Source organism: Carcharodon carcharias, chromosome 9 (assembly GCF_017639515.1).
Source record: "Carcharodon carcharias isolate sCarCar2 chromosome 9, sCarCar2.pri, whole genome shotgun sequence".
In the NCBI taxonomy this organism is placed as follows: Eukaryota; Metazoa; Chordata; class Chondrichthyes; order Lamniformes; family Lamnidae; genus Carcharodon; species Carcharodon carcharias.
This window is the reverse complement of record NC_054475.1, coordinates 62,636,925-62,651,757: the sequence shown is the minus strand read 5'-3', so window position 1 is coordinate 62,651,757 and position 14,833 is coordinate 62,636,925. Positions and strand designations below refer to the sequence as shown.

Below are 14,833 nucleotides of genomic sequence, written 5' to 3'. Positions count from 1 at the left end.
ATAGAATATGAGAGCAGGGAGGTTATAAAACATTGGTTAGGCCGCAGCTAGAGCATTGCGTGCAGTTCTGGAATCCACATTATAGGAAGGATGTGATTGCACAAGAGAGAGTGCAGAGGAGATTTACCAGGATGTTGCCTGGACCGAGAGTTTTAGTTATGAGGAGAGATTGGATAGACTGGGATTATTTTCCCTGGAGCAGATGAGATTGAGGGGGGACATGATTGAGGTGTATAAAGTTATGAGGGGCATAGATAGGGTAGATAGGAAGGAACTTTTCCCCTTGGTGGAGGGATCAATAACCAGGGGGCATAGATTTAAGGTAAGGGACAGGAGGTTTAGGGGGGATGTGAGAAAGAATTTTTTCACCCAGAGGCTGGTGGGAATCTGGAACTCACTGCCTGAAAGGGTGGTAGAGGCAGAAACCCTCATAACATTTAAGAAGTATTTGGATGTGCACTTGCAATGCCATGGCCTAGTGCTGGAAAATGGGAGTAGAATAGTTAGGTGCTTGTTTGACTGATGCAGGCTCGATGGGCTGAAGGGCATTTTTCTGTGCTGTAGACTTCTATAACTCTATGATCCTAAGTCAGGTGTATGATGATATACTCTCTACTTGCCCAGGTGAGTGCAGCTCCAACAACACCCAAGAAGTTTGGCACTATCCAGGACAAAGCAGCCCGCTTGATTGGCACCCCATCCACAAACATTCACTCCCTGCACCATCAACGAACAGTGGCAGCAGTGTGTACCATCTACAAGATGCACTCCAGGAACTGAGCAAGACTTCTTAAGCAGTACCTTCCAAATACATGACCATCTAGAAGGACAAGTGCAGTGGATAGATGGGAACACCACCACCTGGAAATTCCCCTCCAAGACACTCACCATCCTGACTTGGAAATATATCACCATTTCTTCACTGTTGCTGGGTCAAAATCCTGGAACTCCCTCCCTAACAACACTGAGGATGTACCTAGGCCACATAATCTGCAGCGGTTCTAGAAGGCAGCTCACCACTTCCTTCTCAAGGGCAATTAGGGATGGGCAATAAATGCTGGCCTAGCCAGTAATGCCCACCTCCTGTAAATGAATTTTAAAAAATTCTCCACCAAGGCCAATATCTTTAAATTCCTCAATCTTGCTAGACTCATCATTCCCCATTATTTCCGGAATGATTGTTATGTCTTCTACCATGGTATTTTTGGAGTAGATGCAACCATCCAATGGTTGGAGGTAATCCCTGCTATTTCTTCTAGCTACAATCATTCCCTGGTGATCTCTCCCCTGCAATCTCCCTCGCCCCCAGCCTCCCATTTCTGTATTGACACCACTGTGTCCACCAATGAATTGGAGGTGGGTTTGGACTTACAGCAGGATTCACATCAGACAGTCTATTTTTACAGCAAATAAAGTTTATTTCCTCAGAATTGAATGCCTGTTGTTTAAAGAGTGCACTACAGCAAACAGACTACAGAGTTTAACTGAAAAATACGTCTATGAAATAGAAAGACACTTGTGACTGAAATTGCAGCAAATTCTCTTGATAAAAGCAGGATGCTATCTCCAACAAATTGCAGTGAATAGAGGATAGTTACAGAATATAATCACAGTCATTTACAGCAGTGTCTGTATGATTGACTAGTGAGTTGCTTAATCATCTCCATTCTGACTGGGAATAGAGGTGACATTACATGCAGCCGTGAAGAACTGCCTTAAGGTGGAATCGTAGAATAGTGAGCAAAAAGCGTAGGAGCAGACATTTCAAGACATGATTGGCTGTTCTCCAAAGGATTGGATAATATCTTTTGCACTTTCTGCCTTGTTGCTATGTGTAACTAATTGGATTCAGGTCATTAAAATGAGTGATTGCCACTGTATTCTCAAACTGATCTACACTTGGGATTAAGTGGTTGAAACACATTATTTTGAAACCATATTTAAATACTAAAGCCCTGTTGGATCAATTAAATGTGTACAACCAGCCCATGGAACTACAGCAGAAGCATTTTTTAAAATCTAATTGAATATTGGGATGTAACTGGCTTTGGTTGTATTAGATTAACAGTCTATTAAACATAGAGAATTTGGAAAACACAGTTCAGCTCTTACCTCTAACCTGCTATGCTGTAGTATTTTAATTCTTAAAACCTAGACTCCTTTATAATACTTTACAGCTGCAAAGCAAGAACAGCCAAAACTGAGAAAAGGCCATCCAGCCCATTAAAGCTAATCCTTCTGGTACTCTCCCATCTTATCCTCAATTCTATTTTGAAAATTGGTTGGGGAAATGACCCATTATTGCTGCTTCATGGGCCTTTCTACTGATTGACCTCTCAATTATTTGTAATGCAGCCAAAATGCACTGCTTTGGGACAAACTAGCATCGAACATTCATGCTCCAGGTAGTACCTCCAGGTGGCGACAGGCTGGTGACCCTTCACCCCTAGTTACATTATCGGGAGAGCACCCCTCATTGCCTTTGAATGTGCAATGTTCAGCTATTTTCAAAATGTTATTATCAACAGCCGAGTTGAAGTGAGCTTGAAGGATCGACAAATGTGAACCTATTGTTGAGCTTTGTGAAAGTTCATGTGCAAGACACTCCATAGGAAAGTGTCGGATTCTCAAGTTTTCAAGATGGCTAGTTTTCAAGAGTAGGGTTGCCAACTCTGGTTTGCCATATTCCTGGAGATTTCATCACATGACCGCCCATCTTCAACTGCCCCACCCAGCCCCTTCCTCCATCTTCATTATTTTATTAATCAAACAAATGGAAATTCACTTTTCTTCAAAGTCCCTGTAATCTTTCTCCTGGGTTGCTACAAATAGTTTGCAGAGGTAATCTTTACTTCCCAGAGATTCAAAGTCTAAGACAATCCTTCATGGTTGGTAACACAGTCTAGAGCTGAGAAATGTCCTGCTTATTAGATAGGTTACAGTCCCCCAACCAACGTTCTCTTCAATTTGTGTGGAAGATCCGGCACAGGCCATGTACAAGTTACTGCAAGTATGTGGCCATACAAAAATATTTAAAGGGCCTTCACAGTTAAACAAATGGACCACACACTTCAAAAACAATTAGAGGGTATGTTGGTACTAACCCAATCAATGACAAGCTGCTGACGCACAAGGCCAGACAGATCTCCAGGTTGAAGAAAACAAGGAATTTATCTTGTGCCTTTCACCTCATCAGGACATCTCAAAGCACTCACAACCAATGAGCTCCTTCAGACGCTGTTGGAATTGTTGGCAAATTCAATCAGCCAACTCAAGACAACAATATAACATCTCAGCATTCTGCCAGAGCTGTGTCTGTCCTGCCCTAAAAGATCATTTCCATTTTGGAGCCACTCATGTGGATAATTTATATGGAAACTTCCTGCAAATATAACCCTCCTCTCTGGCTGTATCTGGCCCACAGCCAAGAGCGGCTGTCAGCAAAGTCCGAATGGCAGTGACTGACTCCTTCCATTTTCAGGGAGATGAAACTCCAGAACGGACAGGTGAATGGCAATTTAAATTCAATATCTGAGAGTGTGAGATGACCCGTTTTGATAAGATGAATTAACTTATTCCCTAAGGAAAACAAAAGTCTAAATGGTGCATAGAACAAAAGGAAGGGCTACACAAATCATTAAAACTAGCAACATAGGCTAATAAGGCCAAGAATATTGGGGCCCATTGATACTGCGATAGGATTGGAAAGCAGATAAGTTATGTTAAGCGTCTATAAAACCGTGGTTAGATCACTTTGGAGCACTCTGTACAGTTCTGGTCTCCATATTGTCGAAAGGATGTAGTGGCATTGGAGGAAGTGAAAAAAGATTTACAAGGATGATATCAGAACTGAGAGTTATAACTATCAGGAGGGAATGAATGGGCTGGGGCTCTTTTCTCTAGAAAAGAGAGGCCGAAAAGAGAGATGACCTGATTGAGGACTTTAGGTTGATGGATGGATCTGATAGGATAGGCATAGGCAAGGTGTTTCCATTTCTGGTCAAGACCAGACTAGGAGCCATAAATCAAAGACAATCATTAATAAATCCAAAAGGGCAATTTGTTTACTGGTTGGAGTAGCTAGAATTTGGAACTTGCTATCAGAAGGAGCAGTTAGTACAGGTGCTTTTAAAAGGAATCTAGATGAGTATGTGAAGGAGAGGAATAGAAGGAATCTGGTTGACAGAATGAGATAAAGAGGGCTGGGAGGGGGTTTGTGTGGAGCATAAATACTGGCTTGTTTCTGTGCTCTGTATCCTGTCTATTCTATATAGCATTGAGAGCTCTGGTTGTTGAATTTCCCATTGATGCCTGCCACGACAGAGAGGGCCTGCCCATTACTCTGGAAGACAGTGAAATGCAGGGCTATTAAACTCCAAACTTCCTCAACAAAACAGACAGGAGAAGGCAAAGTAGTCAGTTTGATTTGATTCCTTGAAGAGCTGTTATTGAAGTCCAAAGCGAGAGATTGACAGGTGCTGTAGATGTACCAGAGATGTGGCACCGCAGGAGGACCCAGTTCATACAGTTGAAACTTGTACCATCTGTTAACAGGTGGCAGCAGGAAATGAGCAAAGTGTCAGTCTTCATAAGAGCAGAACCTACAATCATGGATACATTTACAATCCCACATGATGGGGTTTCCTCTCTGGGAGAAACAGCACCAGCTCAATTGTCATAGGACTTGTAGTTATTACAGATGTGGCAGTACATGGTCATAGCAAATGACATGCCGAGTACCTGAAGGCAATAAAAGCTAAATGTTAACATTTTCCATTCTATGCTCACATTATAAATGACCCATTTCTGCCCACTCTGCTTCCAATTAGCTATCCAATCCTCTATCCATGCTAATATGTTATGTCCTACACCACGAGCTCTTATCTTTGTTAGTAACCTTTGATATGGCATCTTGTCAAATGCCTTCTGGAAACCAACGTACACATCTACAATTTCCCCTTTATCCACGTTGCTTGTTACTTCCTCAAAGAATGCTTATAAATTAATCAAACACGATTTGCCTTTCACAAAACCGTGTTGACTCTGTCTGATTGCATTGAGATTTTCTAAATGCCTTGTTATAACCTCCTTAATAATATATTCCAGCATTTTCCCTATGACAGATGTTAGGATAACTGGCCTGTAGTTTCCTGCTTTCTGTCTCCCCCCTTCAGCTGCATTTGATTTTTTCCAATCTGATGGGAACTTTCCAGAATCTAGAGATTTTTTGTATCTATGTATCTACTATCTGAGTGACCTTCAGACCCTAGGATGAAGTCCATCAGGATCTGGGGACTTGTCAGCCTTTAGGTCTAAAAGTTTTCTCAGTACCCTTTCCCTGGTGATTGCAACTGTTTTAAGTTCCTCCCTCCCTTTCATCTCCTGATTCACAATTATTTCTGGGATGTTATTTGTATCCTCTACAGTGAAGACAGATGAAAATAACTGTTCAATTCATCCACCATTTCCTTGTTTTCCATTATTAATTCCCCAGGCTCTCCTCTAGAGGACCGACACTCGCATTAGTTACTCTTTTCCTTTTCAAATTCCTGTACTGACAATTTGTATATTTCTAACTCGCTTTCTCTTGTACCCTTATTTCACCCTCCTTATTAGTTGTTTTTAGTCATTCTTTGCTAATTTTAATATTCTGTTCAATCTTCTGACCTGCCACAAATCGTCATGGAATTATACACTTTTAAAAAATTTGATAGTATCTTTAACTTCCTTGGTTAGCCCCGGATGATGCATCCTTCTAGAGTCTCTCTTTCACACTGGAATGTATCTTTGCTGAGTGTTATGAAATATCTCCTTAAATGTCTGCCACTGCATCTCTACTGTCCTACCCTTTACCCTAATTTCCCAGTTCACTTTAGCCAACTCTGTCTTCGTACCCTCATACTGCCTTCACTTAAATACAAAATATTAGTCTTCGACCCATACTTCTCTCCCTCAATCTGAATGTGAAATTCAATCCTGTTCTGAATATTTTTTATTATTTTGACCTTTGGATCCATTGCCCCTAGCTGCTCTCTATGCAGTACCTCTTTCCTAGTCCTATCTATATCGTTGGTAATTACATGGACCATAACAATTGGATCCTCCCTCTCCCACTGCAAGTCACTCTCCAGCCCAGAGCAGATGTCCCCAACCTTGGTACCAGGCAGGCATCAGCCTTCTGGATTCTCGCTTTTGGCTACAGGCAACTCTGTCTATCCCCACGACTATACTGTTTCCTATTACCACTACATTCCTATTAACTCTCCTCCCCACCATTTGAATGTACCATGTACCATAGTGCCATAGCCAGTTTGCTCACTCACCCTGCAGCCCCTCCTTTCATCCCTAGAAAATGCAAGAATCTCAAACCTGTTGGGAAATTGCAAAGGCTGAGGCTCCTCTGTGTCTACATTTTCAATCCCCATTCCTGTCTCAGTTGCAGTCATACCCTCCTGTGCTTGACTATGAACCAACTCAAAAGACCCTAGTCTAAGGGTGCATCTACCTCCTGGAACAACATCTCCAGGTAACCTTCCCCCTCTCTGATGCATTGCAGTGTCTGTAGCTCAGCCTCCAGCTCATTAACTCTAAGCTGAAGCTCCTTGAGCTGCAGACACTTACTGAAAACATGTTTTCCTTGGATTGCACTGGCATCCATAAACTCCCACATACTGTAGCTGCAACACATTACTTGTCCAACCATCTTTATAGTATTTTAATGAATTATTTATTTTATAATTAAATTTTAATTATTGCCTCTAGTCCTGCCTGTGCTTATATTCTTAGTTTTAATCCATTCCTAAATGACCTATCTTTAATTTTAAGATTTCATCCCTTTGTTTTAGATTCCTCCTCCAAAGGATATCATTCCCTGTATCTCTCAAATCTCTTTATCAGTTAAACACCTCAATTAGGTCACCCTTCACCTTCTCACCTCAAGGGACTACAAACCAAGTTTCTTCAATCTGTCCTTGTAGTTTAACTTTCTAAGCCCCAGTACCATTCTGACCTTGTTCAACACAGAGTGGATTTTTGATAAGGGAATGGGGTAACTAGAGACCGTAACTATTAAGGGTTAGGAGGAATTATTACTTTTTTAAACAGTGGGGTGCTCAGACCTCAAATGTGTGGCTGTGAAGAGCTTTGGGAGGATTTATGTGCCTCAAGGATGCTAGTTAGCATTTGGCATTCCTTCAGACTAGTGCCAGGGGGATGATGCTTTCACACCTGGGCTGCCAATGTGAAAGTGGAGTGATTATTTCCAGCAATGCGAGATAGACTTTGTTATGGACTTGATTTTCCAGACAGGTTTCTCATTAGAAACATCAAAGTTTATTAATGAGCTGCAGCAGCAGTTACATGCTTCCATCAAGCTCCACAACTAGAAGGACTCTCACTCTAAGGTTTCCCATGCTTATATCTGATTCATTCACACTGTCATGTGATACTATACAACATAATAAGTCTTAAAGCTACAAGTCACTACATTCCTTAAAGCTACAATTACTACATTCCTCCCCCTTCAAATTTTTTGTACAGTTTGTATTTACAAGAACATTACCTTCATGACATTACAAATATATAGAGGGGTGATGGAATTATGGGTTCAGTCTCTTAGGTGGTTTCCTGATCCAGGTGGAACGTTGTAGCTCTACAACTTTTGAATCTCTTATAGGACCCACATTATCTGGAACCACAGCAACATCAGGTACCTCTTTAGGCACAGGCAGCTCAGTGTTATCTACTCTGATAGAGACACCTAGTATGTCTATTCTTGGTTGAACAGTTTCAACAGGGACCACAGGTTCTACAATGGTTACAGGTGGAACATCATTTTGTTGGAGTTTCTCTCTTCTTCTCAAATGATCCATGTGTTTGTGGGTGATCCGGCTTTCCACCTCTATGTGGTACGAAAAGGGGCTGGTCACTATCACACCAGGTAACCACTGGCATCTTGGAAAGTTAAGACGACTTTTCCTTTTAATACTTCTTTAGCTTCATTCAGCTGATTCTTCAGCCCTTTGCTAGACAGCTAGCTTCACTGAGCTGGTGCTGCCTTAGAGTTTCTCTGAACTCCTGTTTCCTGGCTGTATCTAGCTATATATGACTCCCAGGGCTTCCCCTGAGCCCTCTCCCAGGGTTTCCCCTGAGCCCTCTCCCAGGGTTTCCCCTGAGCCCTCTCCCAGGGTTTCCCCTGAGCCCTCTCCCAGGGTTTCCCCTGCGCCCTCTTCATTGCCAAGGTTTCCTCTGATCCCCCTTTGATCACCAGGGCTTCCCCTGAGCCTTCTTTCAGTTTCTTCTGCTCTGCTTTCATTTTACTGTTTAAGACAGTCTTCATTTCTTCATGTTGCTGAACGGTTAAGCATTCCTTTTGCATTTGATCTTGAAGGACAATCAACTGTTCTTTCAACTGTTAATTTTCTGGTTGCCCTCTCTCTGGGGTGTCTTCTAATTTTCTATCCTTAGCCATTTTTCTTGTATTCACCACTTCAAATATATTGCCGCTTTATGAGCAGTCACTGGGTTTTTTTTTAAACGACTCGGGCTGTCTCTGCAGCTGTTGGCTTTTCTGTGATGTTTTTGAGTTTCCTGTGCTTTTCCTGTTTTGGTGGGCTCACTGGCAAACATGGCTTTTTTTTTTAATTTGGAAAACTTTGCTCCTGTTTGAAAAAACACAACTGCGATTTCTTCTCCCTTTTCTGGGAGGGTTTTTTACTAACTCCGCAGATTCTTTTGATGTTGGGAATCTCACACTTCGGGAGACCCAGTGGCCTTGTGGTCCAATCAGGGTCATTTTTTAAAAAATTTAAAACTGCAGGATTGCTTTCTGCTCTGATTACCCTTTTTAACTTGTGAACTGTCAACTCTTTTTTTTACTTCAGCTCTGCAGTCTTTCTTTTACTGTACCCTGCAGGTTGTTTTTAAACCTTTCTTTACTTGTAGCTGTGTGCCAGCTTCTCTAACCTACTGAACCTGCGGGGCTTCCACCTGTTTTATAATTTAAGCACAGATTCTCTTTTTGTCTCTGCAGGTCCTTTTCTTTTAAATGGCAGGAGTGCTCTGGGAGATTTCTCAGCCATTTGGATCAGGGTCTGTTTTTTTGCTTTAACTTAAAATGACAGTGCTTCTGTTTCTTCTGTTTGAACTCTGCAGCATACCTGGTGAGCAAATCTTTTTCTTCTGTTTAAACAAAATGCTCACAGTCGCTAGGCAAGGGACAATGGCAGACCTGATCCCATCCTCATTGCCAGTTTGTTATGCACTTGATTTTCCAGACAGGTTTCTCATTAGAAACATAGAGCTTTATTTACTGGCTGCAGCAGCAGTTACATGCTTCCTTCAAGCTCCACAACTAGAAGAAGCACTCCCAGTCTAAGGTGCCTCTCACTTAGAGCTGATTCTTTCACATTGTCACGTGATACTATATAATGCAATAAGTCTTAAAGCTACAACTACTACAGATTAACTTGAAGTACTTACCTGGACAATTGACACACAGATGACAGCAATTCCGAGAATTAAAAAGTTGGCCTCAAACCATTGTTGGACCTGGATGAAGCAACCCTGGAATATGCACAGACAGAAATTTCAGAATTTTCTTTGCAATACAGCAAGCGGGAGCCACCCAGAGCACATAGATAGCTGACTCTGCAGTCTACTGGGACTAACTGCAGAGCCACACACACAGAAACACTTGCACAGGCATGCACGTACACACGTGCGCACACACACACACAAACACAGATACATGCAGACAGATATCTGCATACAGAAACACTTGGAGCAACATGCACACATACAGACAAATACATGCACATGATTACATGCACACAGATATACGCACACGATTACATGCACACAGGCACTCGTGCACAGAAATACACACAGCATATGCACAGATACACAAAGACACAGGCATATACACACAGATACATGCTCAGACACATGTACACAGACATACCTGCACAAAAACGTGCATGGACACAGAAACGTAGATACACAAACACAGAGACACACCCACACAGATACACACAAACAGACAAAAATATGCACACAGGCACAAAAACATGTGTACCGGCGCATGTACTCAGGCACACAGATACATAGGCCACACAAGCACATGTACATAGACACATGCATTGACACACAGACACACACATACAAACAAGTACATGCTCACAAACACACACATGCTCACAGACACACATACACACACATAGACATATGCACGACACAAAAAATGTTCACCATCATGCGCATGCAGAAGGATGCACAAGCAGATCCATACATGCATACAGACACATACACAGCACCAGACCCACAGAGACATGTACACAGAGGCACACAGACAGATGGATAGACACACAAACACATGAGGCAGCAATTTCTGGTCAGCGAGTGGGGGCGGGGCTCGCTCGCCGACACATAAAATGACGCGGGATGACGTTGGGCATGTGTCCTGATGTCACCCTGTGTCAGCTAGATTCTCAGTTCGGCGAGTACGCAGTCAATTCGGCTGCGCGCCCACAAAACCGTCAGTGGCCACTTAAGGTATTTATAAAAGTAATTTACCTAATTAATGGGTCTGCCCGTCCAACCTTATAGTTGGCGGGCAGGTGAAATGCCCAGGTGGCCTTCTGAAAAAGCATGAAGCCTCATCCATGGGCGGGATGAGGTTTCATGAGGGATTTAAAATGTTTGGAAAATTTTTAAGTAAAGGTAATGGACGTGTCCCAGCTCATGTGACACTGTCACACTTGAGCCGATCTCCCTGAGGCAGCACTTTGCCTCAGGGAGAACTGTGCGTTCTTTCGTGCACACGCAGGAAAGAGCACTCCCGGCTCAGGGGATACCCACCCCTGCCCGCACAGGGATCGCACAGCAATTCCAGGTGGGCGTAACTGGCCCACCCACGTAAAATGGCAGCGCACCCCTGGTTGGGAACCCACTCACCTGCACCTGCACCTGTTCCTGCACAACCACCCCCCCCCCCCCCCCACCCCAGACAGGGGGATAATCCTGCCCATGGGCACAGAAGAGCACACAACACACACACAAAAACAAAGAAAAGCACACACAAGCACACACATAATTTAGGACATTTGTGCTCTTCACCTTTTGGAAATAGGTGCAGTTTCTATTTTCTTTTACACAGCAGGACTTTGGCACAGTGTCTCCCCAGTCAGTGTGGTTAGTAACACCACAGCACTGCAGCTAAGAGGAGGCAAGGGAAGAATAAAGTTATCCTCATACAATAAGCAGTAAGGTAATCAAAATAACAAAGAAATAGTTAACATTTTAGGTCAATAACTGTTTTTCTCTCTCCACAGATGCTGCCTGACCTGCTGAGTATCTTCAACATTTTTGATTTTTATTTCAGGTTTCCAGCATCTGCAGTATTTTGCTATTGTATCAAAATAAGACATGAACCCATGGGTATAGATGATTACCATATCATACACTCTAATTTTTAAATATTAATTGTTGAGATGAGGCCTTTTTCACAAAGTTGATATTAATTGACCATCGCTATTTACTAGGTTCTTAACTCTGGATGTAATCTGGAAGTTTCATCACATGTCACTCCCACGCCAAATGCCCTGCCTCCATGCTCGTTTCATTGGTTGCCTAATGTAATCATCGTCATGGTGCACTACTTCCCCATGGCTAATTAGAAGAAAAGCAGGGTCTTAATTACCCAAATAGATAATGCATGACTGTCTGTCAAATAGCCAGTTTAATCCTGTCTCCGGTGTTTTTATTGCAAACATACACTGAAAGAAATTGAATACATCACATGATTTGTTTTAGTGTCCCTTGAATTTTGTTCTGGGTTACTGGGGACAGTATTTAAGACATAAGAGCAGAAATTAGGCCATTCGGCCCATCGAGTCTGCTCCGCCATTCAATAATGGCGGATAAGTTTCTCAACTCCATTCTCCCGCTTTCTCCCTGTAACCTTTGATGCCCTTACCAATCAATCTTGGTCTTAAATACACTCAATGACCTGGCCTCCACAACCTTCTGTGGCAATGAATTCCTTGGAGTCATCAGTCTCTGGCTAAAGAAGTTTCTCCTCATCGCTGTTCTAAAAGGTCTTCCCTTTATTCTGAGGCTGTGCTCTCGGGTCCTAGTCTCTCCTACTAATGGAAACACCTTCCCCACATCCACTCTATTCAGGCCTTTCAGTATTCTGTAAGTTTCAATCAGATCCCCCCTCATCCTTCTAAACTCCATCGAGTATAGACCCAGAGTCCTCAAATATTCCTCATATGTTAAGCCTTTCATTCCTGGGATCATTCTCGTGAACCTCCTCTGGATCCTCTCCAGGGCCAGCACATCCTTCCTGTGACACGGGTCCCAAAAATGCTCACAATTTTCTAAATGTGGTCTGACCAGCGCCTTATAAAGCCTCAGCAGCACATCCCTGCTTTTATATTCTAGTCCTCTCGAAATAAATGCCAACATTGCATTTGCCTTCCTAACTACCGACTCAATCTGCAAGTTAACCTTAAGAGAATCCTGGACTAGGACTCCCAAGTCCCTTTGCACTCCCGACTTCTGAATTCTCTCCCCATTTAGAAAACAGTCTATGCCTCTATTCTTCCTACCAAAGTGCATGACCTCACACTTCCCCACGTTGTATTCCATCTGCCACTTCTTTGCCCATTCTCCTAACCTGTCCAAATCCTTCTGCAGCCTCCCTGCCTCCTCAATACTACCTGTCCCTCCACCCATCTTTGTATCATGTATCTTTGTATTTTTGTACTTAGTAGATCCCATATCATTCCTGAAGATCCCAGCATCAGCCAGGAGGGTTGGCAACTCCTGGGAAGGCCCTGTTCTTCTGTAGATGTTTCATTGAACTGAGTGACTTGGTTATGTCACTTCAGAGTGGCAGTTAAGTACCAATGAAGTTTGTGTGGGACTGGAATTACGGGATCGGGAAAGGATGGCAGGTTTTCGTCCCGACATTTGTGAACCAGTTGGGTTTTTGTGACAGTCTGACAACTTTGAGGTCAATGTACTTTGTGATGATTTCATGACATCCTTGTGCTTTGAGTCATCACCTTTTCCCAAAATAGGAAATTCACACGGATGTTGGCCTGGTTAAATATTGGAGGTGAACTTCCTCATGGCTTTCCCTGCCGTTCTGCTGTGACTTGAGGGAAATAACCTGATTGGTATAATCTTCCCTCTCTAATGCCTTGTTTGGAGACAGGGAAGGAGTTCAATTGGGTGGAATGGTGGCGGGAGGGGATCCCAATTAAGTCCTTGGTGGGAAGGCCCATGGTTGTCCTTAAGGACCTCATCCTGCTACTACTTGTACTAACCCAGCTAAGGGTGGGCCTGTCACCACATGGGAGCATGATAACTAAACCTGAATGGGCTGCTTGTTGTCTCCTGGTCACAGGGCAGAGAGGGGTGGGGTTCATCCTTCAAAAGCATTCAGTGCCCGATCAAGGGACCCAGCATCAGGAATGGGGGTGGTGAGAGCCACAGCCTTCCCTTGCTGTCGACCCCCCCCGCTACGCCTTAACCCCCCCCCGCCAACCTCCGAAACCCTTCCTGCCAATTCCATACCGCTAGCTTTGGTCACTCCAGGATCCCAGGCCCCTGATTCCTGTCATTCTGGCAGCAGCCACTGCCTCCCTGGTGACACTGCTGAGGAAAAGAGCTGCCAGCCTCTGATTAGCCAATAGCTCTCGTAGGCCGGACCTCTGCCCATGGGGTACTGACCCCAGGGAAAGGCCCACTGCTGACCTCTTAACTGTCTGATTGGCTCGTGGTTCTGTAGGCCTGCCCTAAAGGAAGTAATGCAGACCTCTTGCCACCTCTGCAGTCAGCAGGCAAGCCCCCATCATCTCCTGAAGATTCTGCCCTCTGGGGAACATACCCTCACACTGTGTTTACGTAAAGGTGTTTTCTGTGATATTTGCAGTCAGGGTAAAAATGGATTGTTGAAAATGCAGAGGCAGAATATGATTATTCATGCTAGAGGATCACAATATAGCCTGGTTAGAATTGCAAAGTCTGGTTGGATGCATTCCAGGAAGTTTCATTGCAATTCCTATATAATGAACCAGACATTTTCTCCCATTCCCAATCTTTCTCTAATAACCAAATATGTTCAAAGAAAATGCAAAGCCAAGGTTTTGGATGGCCTGATGCATTTGCATAGCAGCATGTAGATTAATTAACCTTGTTACAAATGTGAGATTTTGCAAGGCGGCTATGTTTTAAAATGTCTACTTTAATTTAAGGTGAAAATGGAATGTCTTGGATAGAGGGATATGGTGATCATATTTATGTTACCTGGAGACAGGCCTATGCAATCTGAAACCAAAACCTATTGAAAATCAAGGGACAGGTTTCACACCTTGACATAAAAGAGCTGTTTTTATAAAGACACAGTGACACAGAGGGGCAAAGGATGTGCTGCTGTGGGTAGAAGCAGCCTCTACATCTGTGAACAGCAGGATGACTATTTATGTATTAAATGATGAGCAGAATGCTTGTAAAAGTTGGTTAGAACATAAGAACATAAGAACTAGGAGCAGGAGTAGGCAATTCAGCCCCTCGAGCCTGCTCCGCCATTTATTACGATCATGGCTGATCTCATTTTGGCCTCAACTCCAATTTCCCGCCTTCTCCCCATAACCTTTCAAATCTGTCTAACTCCTCCTTGAAATTATTCAGCGTCCCGGCATCCACTGCACTCTGAGGTCATGAATTCCACAGATTCATGACCCTTTGAGAAAAGTAATTCCTCATCTCTGATTTAAATCTACCGTCCCTTAGCCTAAAACTATGGCCTCTTGTTCTAGAATGC

The 14,833-nt window shown here is 43.3% G+C and overlaps 1 protein-coding gene across 2 annotated transcripts in view; it reads right to left on the bottom strand.

Annotated features, from left to right (window-relative positions):
- Positions 1–1,397: 1,397 nt before the first annotated feature.
- Positions 1,398–14,833, bottom strand: part of LOC121282333 (leukocyte surface antigen CD53-like) — a 77,894-nt gene continuing 64,458 nt past the window's right edge. For both annotated transcript variants that reach the window (XM_041196026.1, XM_041196027.1), the window contains 3 exons: positions 11,116–11,214; positions 9,481–9,564; positions 1,398–4,740 (listed from right to left, as the gene is read on the bottom strand). In XM_041196026.1, the coding sequence (XP_041051960.1) occupies positions 4,669–4,740; positions 9,481–9,564; positions 11,116–11,214 (255 nt within the window). In that variant the 3' untranslated portion in view covers positions 1,398–4,668. The remainder of the gene's footprint in view (positions 4,741–9,480; positions 9,565–11,115; positions 11,215–14,833) is intronic.